Source organism: Apus apus, chromosome Z (genome assembly GCF_020740795.1).
Source record: "Apus apus isolate bApuApu2 chromosome Z, bApuApu2.pri.cur, whole genome shotgun sequence".
NCBI classification, from domain to species: Eukaryota; Metazoa; Chordata; class Aves; order Apodiformes; family Apodidae; genus Apus; species Apus apus.
In genome coordinates, this window is record NC_067312.1 from 51,019,986 (window position 1) to 51,040,627 (window position 20,642).

The following is a 20,642-nucleotide window of genomic DNA, read 5'->3' on the forward strand; positions in this document are numbered from 1 at the left end:
TATATGTTTGGAAATGCTTTCCAGGTGTATTTCTTCCATCGCCTTCAGCCACCAAGGACTGAGGTGAGGCTGACTAGCCTGTAGTTCTGTACTTCCTTCTTGCTATTCTTGAAGATAGTGACATTTACTCACATCCAGTCTTAAGGAACCTCTCCCTGCTGCCATGATGATTCAAGACTGGCCTTGAAATGACATCATTCTGCTTCCTCAGCATTTACAGGTGCAACCCGTGAGCCTGTTAGAATTTAGATGATGTAGTTTGTTTAAGCTCTCCCTATCTGCACCAAGGATAGGTCTTCCTTGCTCCACACTTCCCTTCTGGTCTCGGGGACCTGGATTCCTGAAGGATTTTTTTACTGGTAAAGACTGAGGCAAAGAAGGCATTGAATACCCTGCTGCCCTTGCTTTATTTCCTACTTGTTTGGATGGGTCTTTCTAGACCTTGGAGGCAAGTCATCCTTGAATATCAGCCAGCTGTCCAAGTAGATATCTGAAGAACTTGAAATATGCTCTCCTCCAGTGCAGGTCTCTGGTCCTGTTCTTTGCCCTTCTCTCTCCTCTTAGAATCCTGAACCCTGCTGTCTCATGGTCACTGCAGCCAAGGATACTTTTAACTTTTATGTCCTCAACTATTTCTTCCTTTTTTGTAAGTATCAGGTTCAGCACAGTACCTCTCCATGTTGACACTTTGATCCACCTGTGTCAAGAAGTTGTCATCATAGCAATCAGGAAGTTTGCAGGATATTTCATCCTGCTGTTGTCCCTCCAGCAGATACCAGGCTGAAGTTCTTCATGTTGGCAAGGAGGGAAGGTAGTAGCAGTCAAACTGCAGAGTCCATATAACTGAAATATATAAATGTGAGGCATTTATTATATTTCTATACTGTGTCTGATATAGTGATGCCCAAATTGCATCTTAGGTTTATGAAGATTTAGTAACAACAAGTACCATAGCTTGTCTACTGATACAGTTGACCCCTGTGGTGATGCCAATCACTGTGGAATCCAGGTGCAATATGTATTGTAGAATAAGAACAAATGTAATACTGCACCATAAAAGTAGCTTTTGGAAATTAATGAGCAGAGAAAATTTTGGCTCACATTTTAGCATATTTTTAAGGTTTCACAAATTGCTTACTTGAAAATGCTGCTAGAAGTTGAAGTAATTTACCTGCAAGTGATGGGATCTTAAAATTTTTTGAGACTTCTGTTAGATACTTGGCAAGATTTTCTTAGTAAGGTTTGAAGTCCACTGTGAAGCTAGACTTCTCCAAAGAGAATTTTTGGCTGTCAGGTACAAATCTGAAATTATTTAAAAGAAAAAAAGCAAATTCTTGATGAGTGTTTAATATTTCCAATCTGTTACAATGATACAGACCTTTCTTTCATACTCTCTGTCATTTTAAATATGTGAATTATTTCCACTGGGCAGTGTTGCTGTAGATAAACTGTAAAGGATTTATTCCACACAGAAATTATGCTCAGCCAGCTTCAAACTGTTTAAACTGTGATGGACAGGAGTTCTCTCAAGGATTTGACTCACTAGACTTCTTTTTCTTTGTCTCAACTGAAGCAAAATAGTTTCAATCTTATAGTTGTTTGGTTTGGTTTGTTACATTGTTCTTTGTTACCGGCTTACTTATTATACGTGCATGTGTATTGTGTTTAATGTGAAGTAATGGCAAAATAAACATTTTCTGGGATCTAGAAAATAATAGTGTAGCTGTACTTTGCAACACACAAAAAACAATAGGTAGTTGAATATTGGCCGGAAAAAAAAAAAAAAAAAAAAAAAAAAATTTGGGGTTTATGCATAGAAAAATCTTCTAATAAATACACATGAGGCTGCTTTGGCAACTCATGTTGACAAGGTAGTAAGTAAAATTATTTTATTTGTTGTAGCAAAAGTGACTGAGGCCTGCTATGCTTGCAAATGTCGTAAAATAGCTGGAGATTTATTATTTTTCTACTAGTGAATATGTGGAAATTAATAATTGTCAAGTGTTGGTTATTGTTGGCTTTAGAAGCACTTAGGAAACAGAAAACTAGATGGAGGGAGCGTGCTCTTTTCCATAGGCACATAAGGTCTTCCACCATTTTGCTGCAAGAGCAAACAAGCATACCTGAGTATAGTGACTTCTGCAGTGTCATGTCAGAATTCAGAAGTAGCAGAGGGCTGTAAACCCAGCTTACACCTCTTAAAAAATCATGCCTCAAAATAAGTGGTGCTGTTAAACTCAGGGGACCTGTGTGCCGTTCTCTAGCTGCTGTACCTCACATAGAGGTTGCAGAGTCTGCTGCTGCTTCCATGATCTGGTACTTTGCTGAGGTGGTTGATGTTTTACATGTTTTCATCCTCAGGTCCTATATTCAGTGTTAAACAGTAGCGTGAAGAGGGGACGTACTTGCAGTGGTTTTACTGTCTTTATAACCACATGTCTGTACAAAAATATATCTTAATAATTCTTATGTGTGTGGATATGTACTATTTTTATTTTATATAATATGCATTTATAACAAATATATATGTTGTTACATATATTAATTACATTAATACATCTAGAATAAATACCTATTTATATTTATATAGAGAAGAATCAGTTTTCAATAAATACCTGCTCTCTTGCTGCCTTTGTTTTTGTTAACTTCCTTGGGCTAGTCTGCATGAAGAGAAGAGCTTCTCACCTTAAATTACTTGCATGCATGAAGTGGTGAAAAACATTTGCTGTGAACTTTCAGATACCACATTTAAGCCTAGGCGATGACTTGTGTGACAGTAATGCGTGAGCATGTTATATGTGCATACTGCTTTTAAGGTTAGATAAGCTCTGCTGGTAACTGTTAAGAATTACCTTATAAATTAATTAGGGTGTAATGTTGATTACTTTGTGTGGTGGCATATTTTTGAGAGTTCTTGGGGCGATGGGAAACCACCTCATCCATACATAGCATGTAGCAAACAATGCACATGAATGGGAGAAGATGGACAGAGTACTGAAGAGAGCAGAAACTTTCCTTATCAGGGAACGAAATATCCCTGTGATTGTGCTGTAGATGTATTAAAACTATTTAACAGATACACTCTTCTTCACCACTCTCAAAAATTTTCCCCAAACCCTGGAGTGTTCTTGGAAGAGTATTATTTCCCCTCAAGTGACCCAGTGAGTCAGAGCCTCGCTAATGAACAGTTCAGCTTTTCACCTCTAGGTACATTGAGTACTACATGGGATTGAAAATTACTGTCACCTAATGACTAGAAAGTTCTGTCCTGACTTACACAGGCAGTTTAGATTGAGATTTTGTCAAACTCATCATTACACTTTATCTAAAATTGAAAGTACTGTGAGACAGGGATTCAGCATATTACATTATACTGCATTCAGTGTGTAATATGGCAAGGCCTGATCTTGACTGAGTTGCCACTTTTGTATGAGGAACCACAATTTCTTTAGTAGTTGTATGAGCATCAACAACAGCATCATTTCATACACAAGGACAGAGGTGGTGCATTTTAAAATTGCAGATCAGATTTTAAAAGAACAGTAGCATGGTGTGTCTTAAAATATTTTGTGAATTTTGCTTTGTGTTTTGCTTTGCTCATTTTCCATGTCTTGATGTATAACATAAGAAAAATGTTACCCATCACTGCTTTCAATTTTCTCATGTTATTACTTTGTCTAACACTACTACAGTGTTCTTTTATATATCTTATTCCTTCAGTTAAACACTAAAGATTTCATATTTTTTTTTAGGTTTATCCCAAAATTATGACTTAAGACAGATTTTTTTAGTTGCTGATTTATGAAATTCTGTTCAACACTAAATGTTTTCTGAGTTTGAGACCCTAGTGTCTTTATATGAACAAAATAGTATGCCAATGCTACTGGATGAGTTTGATCACCAGGTAACTGGAGAAGTTTTGCTGTATGTACTTCAGAGAGAAGTACATATTTTTGCTAAAAGCTAAGGAGATATTTCCATAAAGCATGATGAAGCAGATAATACTATTATAGGCTGTGCTGCGCAATAGCATTGCAGAGCCACACAGAACTGAAATTAATATACCAAGTGATAATGTTGGGTATTTCACACATTTCATAACTTACCAGTTGTTCTATTTGCTTTATTAGGAAAATGTATTTAATTTTCATGTTGATGTTATGATCCCTGTCAGTGGTAGGGACATCAGGTTAATTTTCATGCAGATGTGTAGAAAATTATTGTCTCCTGAAGGAACTGAAACATGTCTGTACCAGCTTTTCAAATCAGTTAAGTTTATTTTGATAAAGTATTAGATAGATCTGTATCAGGTTATATAGATCTTATTTGCAGCAGAGTGGTTATTTCTGTACTGTTTGTCCTTAAAATATAGAAGGATTCTTCCAGTAAAGATACCCTTCTGTTCCCGCAGAAATTGTCTTTGAGTGCAAAGCTTAATTGAACTGTGCTTGCTGTAGTCTCCAGTAAATGCACAGATCACGTGGCAATGTAGAGAAGACAGTTGTTTGCTCCAGTTCTGTTACATTTCTGATAGTGATGTGAGCACAGCTGGTGGAAAATGGTGTTTCTGTGTCTCACAGCAAATCCTTTGTCTTGCAGGGCTATAATCCTCAGAGGGCATGCTTCACTTTCATCTTACAGTTTTTTGAAGACATTCAGTCTCAGCTGTTAGTTTTGAGGCTAAGGATTATGAAATGCGAAGTGCTGTTTTGTGGCTTTGTGAGGATGCAGCATTGATATATTCACAGTCTAGAAAGCTTTGAATGGTGAAGTGTGCTTCTTTTCTGTATGTCATTTCATAAGCTCTTGTATTAACAGAGAGCACCTCAGAGCAAGCATGATGCAGCTTCACATGACACAGAGAGGCAGAATGAAAGTCAAGCAGCAGCAGAAATCAGTGTGGCAACTAGCAGTACTGGTCAGGTAAAGTGATTATTTTGATTATTGATAGTATATTTAAATATTCAAAATGTACAGTGCTTATATTGTGTGTATATATCTCCTCATTTAAAAAAAATCTGTGCTTTTCTTCTGTCCATCTGTCCATAAATACCTGAGAAATTTCATGTGTTTATTGGAAGGAAATGTTTGGTTTTTAAAAAAAAAAGTATCAAATATTATAAATATTCGATAATGCAGGGAGCATTTTTCTTCTGTTTAAATTATTAATGAGCCTAATGCTTTGAGGGAGATAACCAGAATGACTACAGAAAATGCAGGTGAACTGTAATATTAGATGTATGATTTCATTATGGAAAATTGTTCAGATTTTCACTTTGGAAATAATTATTGAAATATAAATGCTTTTTAAAAAAAATAAGAAAACCAAATAGCAGCTTTATCATTAATGTTTCTTTAATACTGTTTTAGATAAAGCTTTGAAACAGCAGTATCAATGAGGTAGTCTCCTGGAAGTGGGCTGAAGGGCTATTTAAATACTTCTAAATAATCTTTTATTACTGTTCCTTTTATTACTGGAATCTTTTGAGGGGTACATTAAATTCTTTACTTGTCTTTTAAAACAAATGTTTATTAAAATTTGTGACTTACCTCTCTCTCTCTTTGGCTAAAAATACTTAGTTTTATTTACCATGTGCCAATGAACACTCCCTTCATGATTTTCAACTGTGGCTGAGACATTCCCACTAGTAATTTGATTTCTTAAAACTTCATACAACAGATTTAATAGTTGCATTCATGTGCAAAATATTTTTGCTACTCCAGGGTAGTACAATTATTTAAACACTTCTGAAAGTGTCTTGTACAAGGAAATTTATCAGAAAGCAATTGTGGCTTGGCTAGAGTGTTTCACTTGATTAAACCATGATTTTGCTTTTGAAATATGTTTGATCACCATTTGGAATAAAGTTCTGTCAGCTGTATCTGGGCAATGGCTTGAGGCTCTCACTCTAATTTCTATGACAGCTTTATTGTTTGGGAAGAAAATAGTTCAGTGCTGCTTTGGGGCTGAAAGCATAATATATTTAAATAATTGATGCATTGTGGCTGTATCATCCATCTTTAGTGTATGAATCAGGAATTTTTCTGAAAAAATATTTTACAGGGAAGGAAGGAAGAAGGGATTGTCATGTCTTTGCAGACTTATGCAAGTGGGAGATTAATTAGTACTTCATTTGTGGGTTTTATGTTGAGGGTTTATGCAGTTTTGAATCTTGCCTCATAAAAATGTAGAAAATGTGCATCTTCCTTCCTCTCAGCAGTGGATAGAGCCAGGGAGCTGAATCTACATTAAAACAGACATCTGGGGATTATTGACTTTCAGTGCAAGTCCAGACACAGGAGGTTTAATGGATTGGGTATAACATTTATTTCTGATAAACCAGCTCAATCTACTTTGAGCAATCACTATTCACTGGAGTGCAAAAAAAAAGTTATAACGAAGTCATTTGGTTCTAATAGGTTTTGTAGTCATATAATCAGTGTTAACTGAAACACTGCCAGTTGAATCCAGGATTTTGCAGGATTCAGTTATGTACTTCTCTGCACTTTTCAGCTGTTTTCTCTTTTCCATTATGCTCACTATGCTGCTGCTGAACTGAATTTTTTTTCATACCTTTGTTCTTCAAGCTTTATAAAGGAATTCAGTGAGACTCTGTTCTGTTAAGAAAATGTGCCACAAAACTGGCAAAATTACCTGATTGACAGAGTAAATAGCAAGTATAGTAAAGCAGTGAATGAAAATAAAGTATAAAAAGAAAACACAAGATGAAGTAGGCAGATAGAAGATTTTGAAGGAGAGGCTTCTACACAACAAGGATCCATGTAACATCTTGTAATTTCCTATTTTCTCAGGTGAATAGCTACACACCTTATGCTTGTTCTTTCACATCAGTATTTAGGAGACAGTAGGAAACCTAGTTAATCTTCATTTGGGCATCCTGGCATCCTCAAAGTAGCAAGGTCACATGATGGCTCTGAGGGAAATAGTTACCTCAATCAAAGTTGATACAGTTTGGGAGAAATTGTAGGGAAATTACTCTATTTATGACTACACTGTGGTGAATTTTAATAGGTAGTGCTTCAAACTTACGTATTTTACCATCTTGGATAAAATGAACTTAATAATGGAGAATTCTGGCATGTGCATTATGTTAAATCTGTAATCCTCTCAACGGAATTTGAGGTCAAGATGATATGAAGGGATTGCTCATTGTAAAAGTCTGGAAATTCATTCCCATATTTGTAGCACTGAAGATTATTTAAGCGAATAATGGAGAAAATCCAATACAGTTTTCATTCTAAGCTTTAAGATGTTGAATTTTTTCTATAGTCAAAAGGGAAAATAAGGGCTTGTTTACATAGGAAATATGTACTGCAATAAATAATTCTAGTTATACTCTTTTAGGATAATACTTATTTTAGAACATACATGAAGTGTTCTGGACTCAAAACAGGAGAGTGAATTTAACCCATGTTTAAATATCCAAGTATAACTAGGGAGTTTTATTTGGTCTAGACAAACACTACATGATGTTATTCCTACCTTTTACCTATAGTCACTTTCAACTTCGAATTTAAGATGGTGAACTGTATGAACAGCAAATAATTGGAGAATTTTCTTCTTCTTGCTTTATGGTGCACCTAGAAAAAAAAACAGACATTATTTCAAAGTGTCTTTCATATGGTTTTCTTTACTGTGTTATAAAAGTAGATACTCATTGAACTAAATAGCTTTAAAATGTTTGCAAATTTTGACAGACTGATGACTATCTCAGTAAAACAATATTCTGATACTAAAAGTGTTTGCTAGTCAAGTGTGTTTCTCATTTTCCCAAAGTGAACGGCAAGGGAGGGAACATAGCAAGGGAAACTTCACAGAGAGGAAACAGAGAAAAAAGAAAGAAAACAACAGAGTTAAAAACCAAAAAAGCAAAGAGAGTGACTGGTAAAGAAAAGAAAAATATGAGTGCACAAAATAGATTAAAAGAGGACAAAAATGCTAATAACTGAGTCTTCCTACAACAGGTAGGAGCATGCTATTTACAGTAATTTCTAGGGAAATGACAGCAAGTAGTGTCAGCATTATTGTATAATTTTTCATTTAAAAATTAAATAGATTCATCCACTCATAGTTAGCTTTTGTTAGGGACAAATTCAAGTAGGATTAATCCATATCCAGATTAATCTTATTTTTATTTGTCAGTTCTTGTGTACCTGGTTGTATTCTGAAGAAGTACAGACTTAGTCTTGTGCAGTGCATAATCTGACCTAAAAGTTGAGGCTTTTTTTTCCTCTCCATAAATATTATAGTTCGGTTTGTTGCAAAGTCCACTTCTGCTTCTTGCTGAAACTAGTAATTGTAAAATAATTCAATTGAAAATACAGATCTGTTGAGACTTAATTCCAGGAAAAATGCGTACTAAAACCCAGTTTGACAGTGACCTCTTAGTTGTGTCAGGGCAAAGAGGACCTAACTCAACAAAAGTAAGTTGATAGTTCATTACTATCAGTACAATTTCATCATCCACTGCTGAAACTGAATTAGGCAATAGCTGTTTTATCACTCAGACTTTTTTTTTAATACTAAATTGTTGTTTAAATTTGTAGGGTTCTGCTGCTCGAGTGGACCATGAGACAGCCAGTGTTATGAGCTCTAGTAATAACTATTCTGTTCCTCGCAGACTGACAAGTCATCTGGGTACCAAGGTAACCGAAGATTACAAACCCCAGGTCGCTAATGCTACATTCTTACTAATACAATAACCTCATTGTTTCTGCCAATAGTACTAATATTAGCTGAAAAATCTGTCCACACATAGTAATTTTCTGAAGTTAAGATTTTTGACTATTTTTTCAGTTTTTAAAATACACACACAAAAATCTTTTCACTTTGATGATCACTTAAGACTTGTTACAGCAAGGAAAAAATTATTGCTAGAAATTACTAGAATATCTAAAAAGCTTGTGATATTAATTTATAATCCATAATGAAAACTGACCCCTTTAAGAGCAGTTCTTTGAGTACTTTTCCAGAGTTCAAATCCACAAAACAGGTGCAATTGTTAAGAAGTGAAATGGAAGAAAAAAAAAAAGAAAAAAAGTCATGTAAGCTGTTAATGGTGATAAATGTCTGTTCAGAAAAGACTGTGCTCAAAGTGTATGTGCAGCATGAAAAGAGAGGAAAATAAGTGCAAATCTGTAACACAGAATTGAGTTCATGAACCACTAGGGTTTACACTAGCTCTGGAATGAGCAGCAGTATAGATACTGTTGGTCTTGTGCTGGCACAGTCACCTGGGAAACAGTGCCCAGTAGCTTGTGTCCCGGTTTAGTGGTCAGGGTGAACCAAAACCCAGAGAACGGAATTGCTCTGTTTCCTCCCTCCACCTGCCCAAGGGAAGGTGAACGGGGAATAAGGAAGAGAGACTTCAAGGCTGAAAGTTAAAACTAGAACAGGCTTACTGGAACAGGGAAGGGACTGTGACACATGGGATGAGAAGCAAATATACAAATACATACAAAACCTGACCTCGATGGTTGCAGATGTAAGTGTTAGAGGGTCCCTTGCGCAGAGCCGGCTCGGGAGAAGGGTCCGTGACTTCCCAGCAGCTGATGGATTTGGATCCTGCAGAGCACATCTTGGAGAGCTGATGACAAAGCAGGAGCCTCTCTCCAAGACCTCTAAGCAGTAAGGAAGAAGGGAACAGGAGGGGGTGGATTTCCCACACTCCTGGTTTTTATGGAATATGGCAGGAAATGGGAGGGAGCACTGACCCCTCTCTCTTCTGCTTTGGATCCTTCAAGGTCCTGAACACCCTCTCTCTAGATGCTTATATTGGTACCATAAAAATAGCCTGGGCACCCTCAAACCATAACAGCTTGACATAGTAGCAGTTACTTTGGGCCTTAAATTACAACGTTGTAACACTGTTTTTAGTCCTGCACTGTATGGTATTCCAGGTGGAGGTGAAATCAGCTGGTCTGTCTGTCTGTCAGTTGTCATTGCAAACTGTAGAATTCTTAAAAGCTGCAAACAATGGGAGAGCCCTGAAGGCAGAGAAAATGACTGAGTGTGGAACTATACAAAGAAATAGGTTGAACTGACTGTGCTGTGGTTAGAAGCTTAGGATTAGTGCCTGAGAAGAATGGAAGATGTGGAATGGAATGGAAAGACTGTAAATAGGGCAATGCAACAGTCTCTGGGCAACTGTCTGTACAGCGAGACAGATAAGATACTGGTTTAGTTTTTCCTATGATATATTTGCCACAACCTGGAGGCCAGATTTTTGATGGCTTCTTCAGCTTCACTCTCTGACGAAAATTTTACCTTCCAAATCCAAATAACACCAGACAAAAGCTGCCACTTGAAATCCCTGTCAAGAGGCATGCATAAAGCAGATGGAATGCACTATCCTTTAAGAATCCAAGTGGTTTGTTTTAATACTGTGTTTAATTTTTCCCAGACCAAGAAGACAGGATCTCCAAACTGGGATGCTAGGCTGTGATAAAATTTGCTCCAAGACTATTTCAGTGGATTTTGCATGTGATCGTACAGTTTAACAGATTCTAAGATCTCTGTTGCTTCAGCAATCCTGTAGTATTTCAAGAAGTGCATGTTCACAAGCTTGATACTTAGTTTACCCGTTGCTATCCAGGTTGCTTTTTTTTTTATAATTTGGTATTTGTACTCGTCTTCAGCCACATTTGAATTGTCTCTGAAGAAACCAAATTCATTGGTCTGGTAACCAGTGCAAATACCTAGTTATTAGTAGAAAACTTTGTCTAATTGACCAAGTCTGATTTCTTCCTTAAGTGGTACATTCTAAAAAAACACATATTCAGCTACTTTACGATTCCCTTTGCTAGTTGCTAGTTACTTTATATTTGGCTTCAATTTTGAATGTTCCTGTTTATCTTGGCTTTAGGGTTTTGGAGTTTCTAGGTAGTATCTAAAATAATCCTCTACATCCTGTTATTCTACTAAAAGTTCAGTAGAAGAGCCAAATGCATTTCTGGTTCTAAAGCTATTATTGAAGAAAACAGAATGGGAAAGACAAACCGAATAGTGTTGTTGACAACTACATCACATGACAGCCAAGGAAATCTCTGAAAATTGCTATGTTTAATGAGAAATCTGGTTACTCCTAGTTAAATGTGTAATCCTGGGTTTTCATGACTTGATTTAATTTGAAAAATTCTCAAAAAGTGTTAATTTAACTTCAGTTATGCATTTGTTATAAAGAATCTGGTTCACATGTAAGTCAGTCATAACAAAAATAGTGTTAAAAGAAAGCTTTAAAACACGGAGATGTAAGATTTTGTTAGGATTATGCAAACTAAAAGTTCATGTAATCATTCCCATTCTTCATCTAGAATAATTGTATTTTATATGACATAACAAATAGTTTTTCACTGAAGAGCATCTCTATATGAAAATGTGAGTTACACAGAACATATTTTTTAGTCAGAATTTTAAATACATTTTAGATTTCTAAAACTGAAAGACTCTCATTACCATGTTTAATTCATCTTTTTGTGCAATGGAGATTTAGAAGTCTTTGCCACTGGTTGTGCAGATTAATCTAGTTGCATGCAGCTGCCACCTACTTCTTCTAGCTAAGGAAAATTTATTAAGATTATGAATGCTGAAGTAGTAATAGTACTTAATTATTTCTAAGTAGCACATTTTTTGTACCATTAAGCAAGTGGGTTTTTGCTCATGTGTACCATTTAAATCTAATTTTTATTTAATTCAATGTGTATTTTTAAAATGTAACTGTATTTTTAAAATCTTTGACCTGCAGGTGGAAATGGTGTATTCACTGTTATCAATGCTCGGTACTCATGATAAAGATGACATGTCAAGAACATTGCTAGCAATGTCTAGCTCCCAGGACAGCTGCATAGCCATGCGTCAGTCTGGATGTCTTCCTCTCCTCATCCAGCTTTTACATGGCAACGATAAGGACTCTGTCTTGTTAGGAAACTCTCGTGGTAGTAAAGAGGCCCGTGCCAGAGCCAGCGCAGCGCTGCATAACATCATTCACTCCCAGCCTGATGATAAGCGAGGCAGGCGGGAAATCCGTGTGCTCCATCTTTTGGAGCAGATCCGTGCTTACTGTGAAACATGTTGGGAATGGCAGGAGGCACATGAACAAGGCATGGACCAAGACAAAAACCCAAGTAGGTTCTGAAAGCCATATAAAAACGTGTCAAGGATATATTGAGAAAAATGAATTTACAGAAAGCACAAATTTAATCTGATTTCTTGGTGAATGTATGTGAGTTTTCGTGTATCTCTCCGTGTGTGTAAGTGTGGTTATTTTGGGGTTTTTTTAAGTTGAGCTGGTGTTGGGAAATAGTATCTCTTACAGATATGATACCCTATTTATAAACTTGTTATTTAAGTCATAGACATTGGTGTGCTTTTGAGATAATAATTCTAGTATTTTGTATTTGTAATCTCTTGAATTAATATTGAATAGGTACTCATTCTATTTTACATTTTCATCAATAATGAAACATCTACATAAATAATCCCAAATGGCTTTTCATGCAGATAAGGTTGTATATAAGAATATACATAATGTTATAATTTTGTATGTAAGAAATTAAATGCGAAAGGAGTGACAATGTCAGTGAGCAGGGATTTTCTCAGGGAGCAGTTAGAAAAAAAGATTTCACCTTCTGGCTTGCTTAGCTGCTTTTCTGTGCTGAGGGCATTTTGTAAATAGAGGCTGTAGGTGTTTACAGCAGATGTGCTGCTGAAATCAGTGGGCTGCGTCATGGCTGTTGGAGTTTACTGCAAGAGCCATTTTGCAGGATTGGAGCTCTGAACCAGATGTGCCAATACCATGAGTGCATTAGTCAGAATCTAGCTCACAAAAACGTGAACTTAAAAACTTCTCACTTAAGAAATAAAGGGTTTAATTTTCTCTTCATAAGGACATAACATCCAAATAAACAGCTTCACATAAGGTGGTATATTACTTAATGCCACCAGAAGTTTTAACCTTGTTTATTTGTTTAACTAGGATTCCTAATTTTTTAAAGTAAAGAAATAACCTTTCGTACCAGGAGTCATATTTCTTACTTAATTCGTACATTGAGGATTCTCCCTAATTTCTTTTTCAGCCTTGAATATATTTCAAGAGCACAGATTTGTTAGTAGCATTCTTAACTAATTGTCTGTTCATGGTTTACTGAGGAGTTACAGACCCTAAACAGAACAGTCATTGATTTATTTGAAGGTTAGATTCACTTTGGAAAACTTACGATCTAGACAAAATCCCCTAGGAAATACTAATTGTTACTTATTTCTGGATCAGTGCCTGCTCCAGTGGATCATCAGATCTGTCCTGCAGTGTGTGTTTTGATGAAACTTTCATTTGATGAAGAACACAGGCATGCAATGAATGAGCTTGGTAAGACCAAATATATTTCTCTGGCTTCCTTTGAGAAGCTTGCTGGAAAAGCTCATGCTCCTCAGGTACCTCACTGGATACGTGGCTTTTTGTACTCCTAGGTAAAACAGATCATCAGTTCATTTGTGTCAGTTGTTGCCCTCTAAGTGATGAATGTGGTTTAAGTTAACCAGACCATTTTGCAGTGGATAAATTAATATGTCACTTACACATTTTTTTCTGGCATTAATTGTGAATTTTGGAACAGCAGTGTTACTGTGGAAATACTTGCAATTTTAGAAGTATTGGATTTACAATGGAGATTGCTTTCCAGGGTGAGAGAGGCTTTTTTGTTTTTCTGTTGGGTTCATACTTAGTTAATTCTATGCATAAAATTTTCCTTACTTTGCCGATTTTCATTATCAGTTAAAATATTCTATGTATTTTTCTCAGAAAATAATTTTCGGTGATAATAATTAAATAAGTAATTTTCAAATTTACTAAATAGCCTTTTATGTAACTGGTGTGATTTCTTAGGTCAGACAGGATTTTGGCCAGGTGGAATATGCTTCCTACTTCCTCATAATTCCTCATGTTCCCATTTTCCCCTGTTATCTCCATGTGATGCTGTCATACCTTTCAGCTGCAACTAAGCAAGGGTTCAAGATCCTGAATCAGTATTTAACAATTTATTCACCTTTCTGAGCCTTCTGTTTTTCAGATGTTTGATATTCATTCTGTACATATAAATACAATTTTCTCCTTGGCATATATGTACTGTACTCATTATATTAGACTACAGATACTAATTTTCTTATGTTTGTTGTCGTGGGGTTTTTTTAAAAGGAGGTTTGCAGGCCATTGCTGAACTCTTGCAAGTGGATTGTGAAATGTATGGACTTACAAATGATCACTATAGTGTTACCTTAAGGAGGTATGCTGGAATGGCTCTGACAAACCTGACTTTTGGAGATGTGGCAAACAAGGTGAGAATAGCATTTTTAACATATAGTAATTTCAGTTCATAGCTATATATTAATCATAGCTCTCAAAACAGGTGATGAAAATCTCCATGGTAGAATATGGAGTTAGAGCTCCAGACAGTTCAAAATACCTCTATCATTCCATCCTGTTCCTGATAAACTGAATGGATCATTCAAGTATAGGGTCAGCTCTCATATGAAATTAGATAACTTTTTACTTGTCACTGAAAGTAAGACTTCTATCTGTTGCTTTAATTTTTTATGAGCATTAAATTAGTATAACACAAAATATTATGGAGCAATGATTATGGATTGTGACTGATTTTTCTGAAGATATTGAAATAAAACTTGTAGTTGAGTCAAATTTTGTAAAGCTGTCAGTTATTTAACAATGCTATTACTGTGTGAAGAAATTTGGCAAACCTCTTCAGACTGGAGCTTGCTTTTAAATTTCTGGAGCGTATCTGGCTTACAATGGGCACTACGTCAAATTATTATAAAATAGGTTCCCTAATTTTTGACAAGGACCTTGCTTTCAAAAGACAGAAAATTTGAATAATTTCTGGCTCTAGAGTTTGCCATGCTGTGGATCTTAAAATAACTTCATACTGAGAAGACTTTAATCTCTCTAATCTAGAGGAAGACATTTCAGGAACTAATGGAAATCAGACTTCCTATAACTAGTTTTTTGTTCCAAGTTTTAGATAAGAGCAAAGCATAAATCCTTGCTGCAAATTAATGGCTTCACAAAATATCTCTTTGCATCATCCAGTCAGTAACTGATAGAAGGCTGCAGTTACTGGGTTTATAGCATAAACTAAACTCCTCAGAGATGTATGTGTACATGCTGTCCAGCTGATGGGTAGTACAGTTGTAACACATACTTCATTTTTTAATACTTTTTAGTTGTTCTTTGTCACAATTTCCAACATACACAAGAGCAACAAGTTTTTCAGTTGCTATTGTATTATTCAACAATTACTCTACACTGTCAGATGTTATGTTCTTCAAATGTCAAATGTTGTATTTGTATCAATTCTAAATATTAATATTATTTTTCATACTATGTTTATTTGAAAGGAAAAATTATGATCATGAAACTCAACAGAGAGTAGGTAACAATACATGGTTAACTCACAGTTGATTTTTGTCTAGCACATAGTAAAAAAGGCTTCTGAGGTAGTAAAGTTCTAGATCAAGTCCTAGACCTCTTATAAAAAATTCAAAATTTTGCACAATTTTACCAGTTAGTATAAGGTCCAGAATAGAAAAATGATAGTTACACTCTACTTTTAGTAGCTGTAAACCAATTGGGTGTTTCCAAAATATTTTACTAAGCTTTTATTGAACTGCAGATAATTATTAGCTTTAAATTTCAAAACATTGTGCAGAAGCAAGCCACCTAGCCTGTCATTTAATACTATTCACTTTCTTTTTTCTTCTGATTTCTGACAGGCTACCTTATGTTCTATGAAGGGCTGCATGAGAGCTCTTGTAGCCCAGCTGAAATCCGAAAGTGAAGACTTACAGCAGGTAACATCCTTTTGAGATTAAGTATTTCTTTAGCTCGAGTATCATGAATTTCATTGCATTGTATTACAATAGGGTATTTCTGCTTTCCTTTCCTAATACTTACCTTCCTTCTACTATTTTGGCCTTGCCACCAGTTATTTTTATACTTCAGTTCTGTGATCTTCATTAAGTTTCTAATGTGCTGTCCGCAGCAGCCTCCTCTATTTTTATTTAGTCTTGCTCTTTAAAATATGCTTCATTCATCCCAGCCTGATTTTTTTTTTTAACACTAATTGTTGTTCTTACATTGTCTTGTCTGTCTTTGATGCAAAGTATGTACCTACACTTTTTCCATAAATTATGAACTGCAACTTTCTTCTTGTAAAAACACTTATCTGTGGGTCATACTCTTTTTTTTACCTAAGTACATGTAACATATGGACTATGAAACTCATTTTTATTACCCTGATCTATTAGTGGAAATCCAGTTTTAAATCTAACTTTGAGCGGTCTTAGATTCACTAATTTAGTTTACTGGTGATGATGCTAATGGACTAGGATTACCTGGAGGGCTATTACAGTATTGTGGCTCCTCCTACAGCTGCAGCAAGTAAATAAATAGTACGGGAATAATATTGGAGGAAGCTATATTTCAAAAGAGAATCTGCATTTTACTTGACAAGTCATACATAACTACTATTGACACCAGCACCTCCCAAAGATGCTTTCTAAGTATGAGGAAGGTGTTCAGTGTGACATCTGAGTGTCTCTTCCAATGCTTCCTGCTGTGTGAAGAACACAGACTGAAAGTCACTGAATCACAGAATAGTCATGGTTTGAAAGGACCTGTGAGATCACCGAGTCCAACCATAAAAAACCACCACAATACACCCCAGAAAAACCCACAAACACACAACCTACAATCTTGGCCACTTGAACTTGCCCTGAAGATCCTTATCTACGCATTTCTTGAATAAATCCAAGGATGGTGACTCAACTACCTTCCTGAGCCTGACCACTCTTTCAGTAAAGAAGTTCTACCTGATATCCAATCTAAACCTCCCCTGCCACAGCTTCAGGCCATTTCCTCTTGTCCTGTCATTATTCACTTGTTAGAGGAGATCAACACCCACCTCCCAACAACCTCCTTTCAGGTAGTTGTAGAGGGCAGTGAGGTCTCCCCTCAGCCTCCTCTTCTCCAAACTAAATACCCACAGTTCCCTCAGTTGCTCCTCATATGACTTGCTCTCTAGGCCCTTTACCAGCTTGGTGGCTCTTCTCTGGTCACACTCCAGCACCTCAATGTCCTTCCTGTAGTGAGGGGCCCAGAACTGCACACAGCGCTCAAGGTGTGGTCTCACCAGTGCTGAGTACAGGGGCAGGATCACCTCTCTACTCCTGCTGGCCACACTATTCCTGATGCAGGCCAGGATGCTGTTGGCCTTCTTGGCCACCTGGGCACACTGCTGGCTCATGTTAAGTTGGCTGTCAACCAGCACCCCCAGGTCCTTTTCTGCTGGGCAGCTCTCCAGCCACTCTTCTCCAAGCCTGTAGCATTGCCTGGGGTTGTTGTGACCAACATGCAGGACCCGGCACTTGGTCTCATTGAACCTCATACAATTGGCCTTGGCCCATCGATCCAGCCTGTCCAGGTCCCTCTGTAGAGTCTTCCTACCCCCTAGCAGATCAATATTTCTACACAATTTGGTGTCATCTGCCATCTTACTGAGGGTGCACCGAATCCTCTCATCCAGATAATTGATAAAGATGTTGATTGAACAAGACCAGCCCCAAAACTGAGCCCTGAGGGACACCACTGGTGACCAGCTGCCAACTAGATTTACCGCAACTCTCTGGGTCCAGCCATCCAGGCAGTTTTTCACCCAGTGCAGAGCACACTTGTCCATGCCATGATTCGCCAGCTTCCCCAGGAGATTGCTGTGGGAGATGTTGTCAAAGGCCTTACCAAAGTCCAGGTAGGCAACATCCACAGCTTTTCCCTCATCCAACAGGCAGGTCACATGGTCATAGAAAGAGACCAGGTTGGTCACGCAAGACCTCCCTTTCATAAACCCGTGCTGGCTGGCTCTGACCCCCTGGCTGCTCTGCACTTGCTGTGTGAGCTCACTCAAGATGAGCATCTCCATGGTCTTTCCTGGTACTGAGGTCAGGCTGACAGGCCTGTAGTTCCCCAGATCCTCCTTCTGGCCCTTTTTGTAGATGGGTGTCACATTAACTACTTGCTCCTGGATTATGGGGGCTTTGTTCTGCTCTCTGTCCTTATCTTGAAGCTCAGAAGGCTGAACACCCTCTGGGGAGCTATTTAAGACAGAGGTGAAGAAGGCATTAAGTTTCTCAGCCTTTTTCTCGTCCTTGGTTGCTACATTCCCCCCCAAACCCAGTAAGGGATGGAGACTCTCCCTAGTTCTCTGTTTATTGTTGGTGAATTTATAAAAACATTTTTGTTGTCCCTTCTGTCAGTGACCAAGTTGAGCTCTAGCTGGGCTTTTGCCTTCGTAATTTTCTCCCTGTATGGTCTAGCAAGATCTCTCTACTCCTCTTTGAGTTGCTGTACCTTCCTCCAAAGGTCATAAACACTCCTTTTTTTCCTAAGTCCCAGCAAAAGCTCCCCGTTCAACCAGGCTGGCCATCTTCTCTCTCTTTAGGATAAATGTTTAAGGGTGATCCTGAGTGTTGAGAGCACAGAACTGCTCTTCATGGGTATGGAATTATTAGAATATTGATAGTTAATATTTTAATGTCTACTGTAAACAAACTGGAACAGCTTTTGGAAAGGAAAACCCTGTTTTCCTTGCAGTTTGAGTGAATCATTAGATAAAAATGATAAGGAGAATTGACTTTATCTCAGTCTCAGTCTGCCACCAAGGACAACGACATAGGCTGAATCTTCTATACATTAACATAATTAATCTCGTGTACATAACTATTTTAATCGTAACAGAGAGTGTATCTTTAAAAGACTTTAAAGAACTTTATAAACATTAATCAAAGCAATCACACAATCTGAGAGACAGGCCAGCATTACTGTTCTAATTTACCAGCAGTAAAGCTGAAAAAAATATTATAGAAATCTCTCCTGAGATTATGTAAGCCTAGTGCAGACATCAGGGTACAGCACAAATCTGAATTTTTGGGCCAGTTTTTCAACCAGTGTGGAAAGCAGGGAACCTGATTTTACATGGATTTTTTTAGGTACCCACACACAAAGCCAGTACCTTTGGTCATACTGAAATGTTAAAGCAGTCTAGCAGGCAACACAACAGAAAAGCACATTTTAGCAAGGTGTTGCTCAGTAGCTGAACATGACCACTGATAATTAATCCATAGCTTTCCAGAAGTTGAGGAGGAAAGTGGTAAAGCTACTAAAGAAGTACCTATATTGAGATTCATTATTTTTCTTTCACATTTTGCAGGTCATTGCAAGTGTGTTGAGGAATTTGTCTTGGCGAGCAGATGTGAATAGTAAAAAGACTCTAAGAGAAGTTGGAAGTGTGAAAGCATTGATGGAATGTGCTTTAGAAGTTAAGAAGGTATCCTGTATAAATTATTAAGATAAAATTTTGAGAGGTTGCAGTTATTTTACACAAAATACAACTATTGTCCTTTTTGATAAAACCAGCTGGTCAAATATTTGCAGTGGTTTAGGTAACTTGCTTTGAAGAAGGGAGCTGCTTTGCTTTCACATAGCAGCAGACCACAACATAACAAGGACATCTCAAAACTGCTAGTATTTCTGTAATTTTATTTATGAGTGTTGGCAGCTTTTGCTCTTCAGTTTCATGAGCTGTACTGTTAAAATACCTTTTTTATAACTTTGCAGTTTAATAAAACCTCTTTTGAGTTAGTTTATAGATAACTACCACATCTGTAATTATCTAAATATGTCTTTTTGGTATCCAAACGGGATTATATCCCATCTGAGAGTCTCCTGCCAGCTAGTCTTCAAGCCATTTTTTACCATTATGGCAGCCAATTAGTATTGTGGCACATATTTCTGAAAACTCTGGGGTAATCAATACCAAATCTATAGCTGAAGGAAGGAGAGAAGTGAACAAAAGTATTTATGTCTGCACTGCTGCCTGCATCTATTTTATCAACCCAGAAAAGCAGAAATCTGAACATACATAACTCCTTGAAGCTTAACTTACATATTTCTGAGAGCTTGTGATCAATATTTGAAAACTTCCTAACTCTGACATGTTGTTATTTTCCTAGGAATCCACCCTAAAAAGTGTTCTGAGTGCCTTATGGAATTTGTCAGCACACTGTACTGAGAACAAAGCTGATATATGTGCTGTTGATGGTGCTCTTGCATTTCTAGTCGGTACACTGACATACCGGAGCCAAACAAACACGTTAGCCATCATAGAAAGTGGAGGAGGAATATTAAGAAATGTTTCTAGCTTAATTGCTACTAATGAGGACCATAGGTGGGTATGCTTTCTCTGAAAATCCTCAGCAATTCCATATGTATATTTAGTAGACAGTGTCTGTAACTGGGTCTTGATGCATGCATGTATGCATGTATTAATATGCATGTATTGAATACATGTATTAATATGAATGCATGTATTAAGTATAGCAATTAAGTACACTTAACTTTTAATGCATTTGATAAGTATTTTACATACATAACAGGAATATGCAAACAGGTTGACACCTCCTGCTTGTTAATGATGAACCATACTAAAAGCTAACTGTTCAAATTTGTAATAGAATTTTATGTGCATTCAGATGAAAGCTAGAGGAAATAAAAGATATT

General features: G+C 36.9%; 1 protein-coding gene across 2 annotated transcripts in view; it reads left to right on the plus strand.

Moving 5' to 3' along the window:
* APC (APC regulator of WNT signaling pathway) overlaps nucleotides 1–20,642 on the plus strand; it is a 97,907-nt gene that overhangs the window by 64,432 nt on the left and 12,833 nt on the right. For both annotated transcript variants that reach the window (XM_051641904.1, XM_051641905.1), the window contains exons 8-15: nucleotides 4,819–4,923; nucleotides 8,569–8,667; nucleotides 11,766–12,144; nucleotides 13,290–13,385; nucleotides 14,211–14,350; nucleotides 15,803–15,880; nucleotides 19,294–19,410; nucleotides 20,096–20,310. In XM_051641904.1, the coding sequence (XP_051497864.1) occupies nucleotides 4,819–4,923; nucleotides 8,569–8,667; nucleotides 11,766–12,144; nucleotides 13,290–13,385; nucleotides 14,211–14,350; nucleotides 15,803–15,880; nucleotides 19,294–19,410; nucleotides 20,096–20,310 (1,229 nt within the window). The remainder of the gene's footprint in view (nucleotides 1–4,818; nucleotides 4,924–8,568; nucleotides 8,668–11,765; nucleotides 12,145–13,289; nucleotides 13,386–14,210; nucleotides 14,351–15,802; nucleotides 15,881–19,293; nucleotides 19,411–20,095; nucleotides 20,311–20,642) is intronic.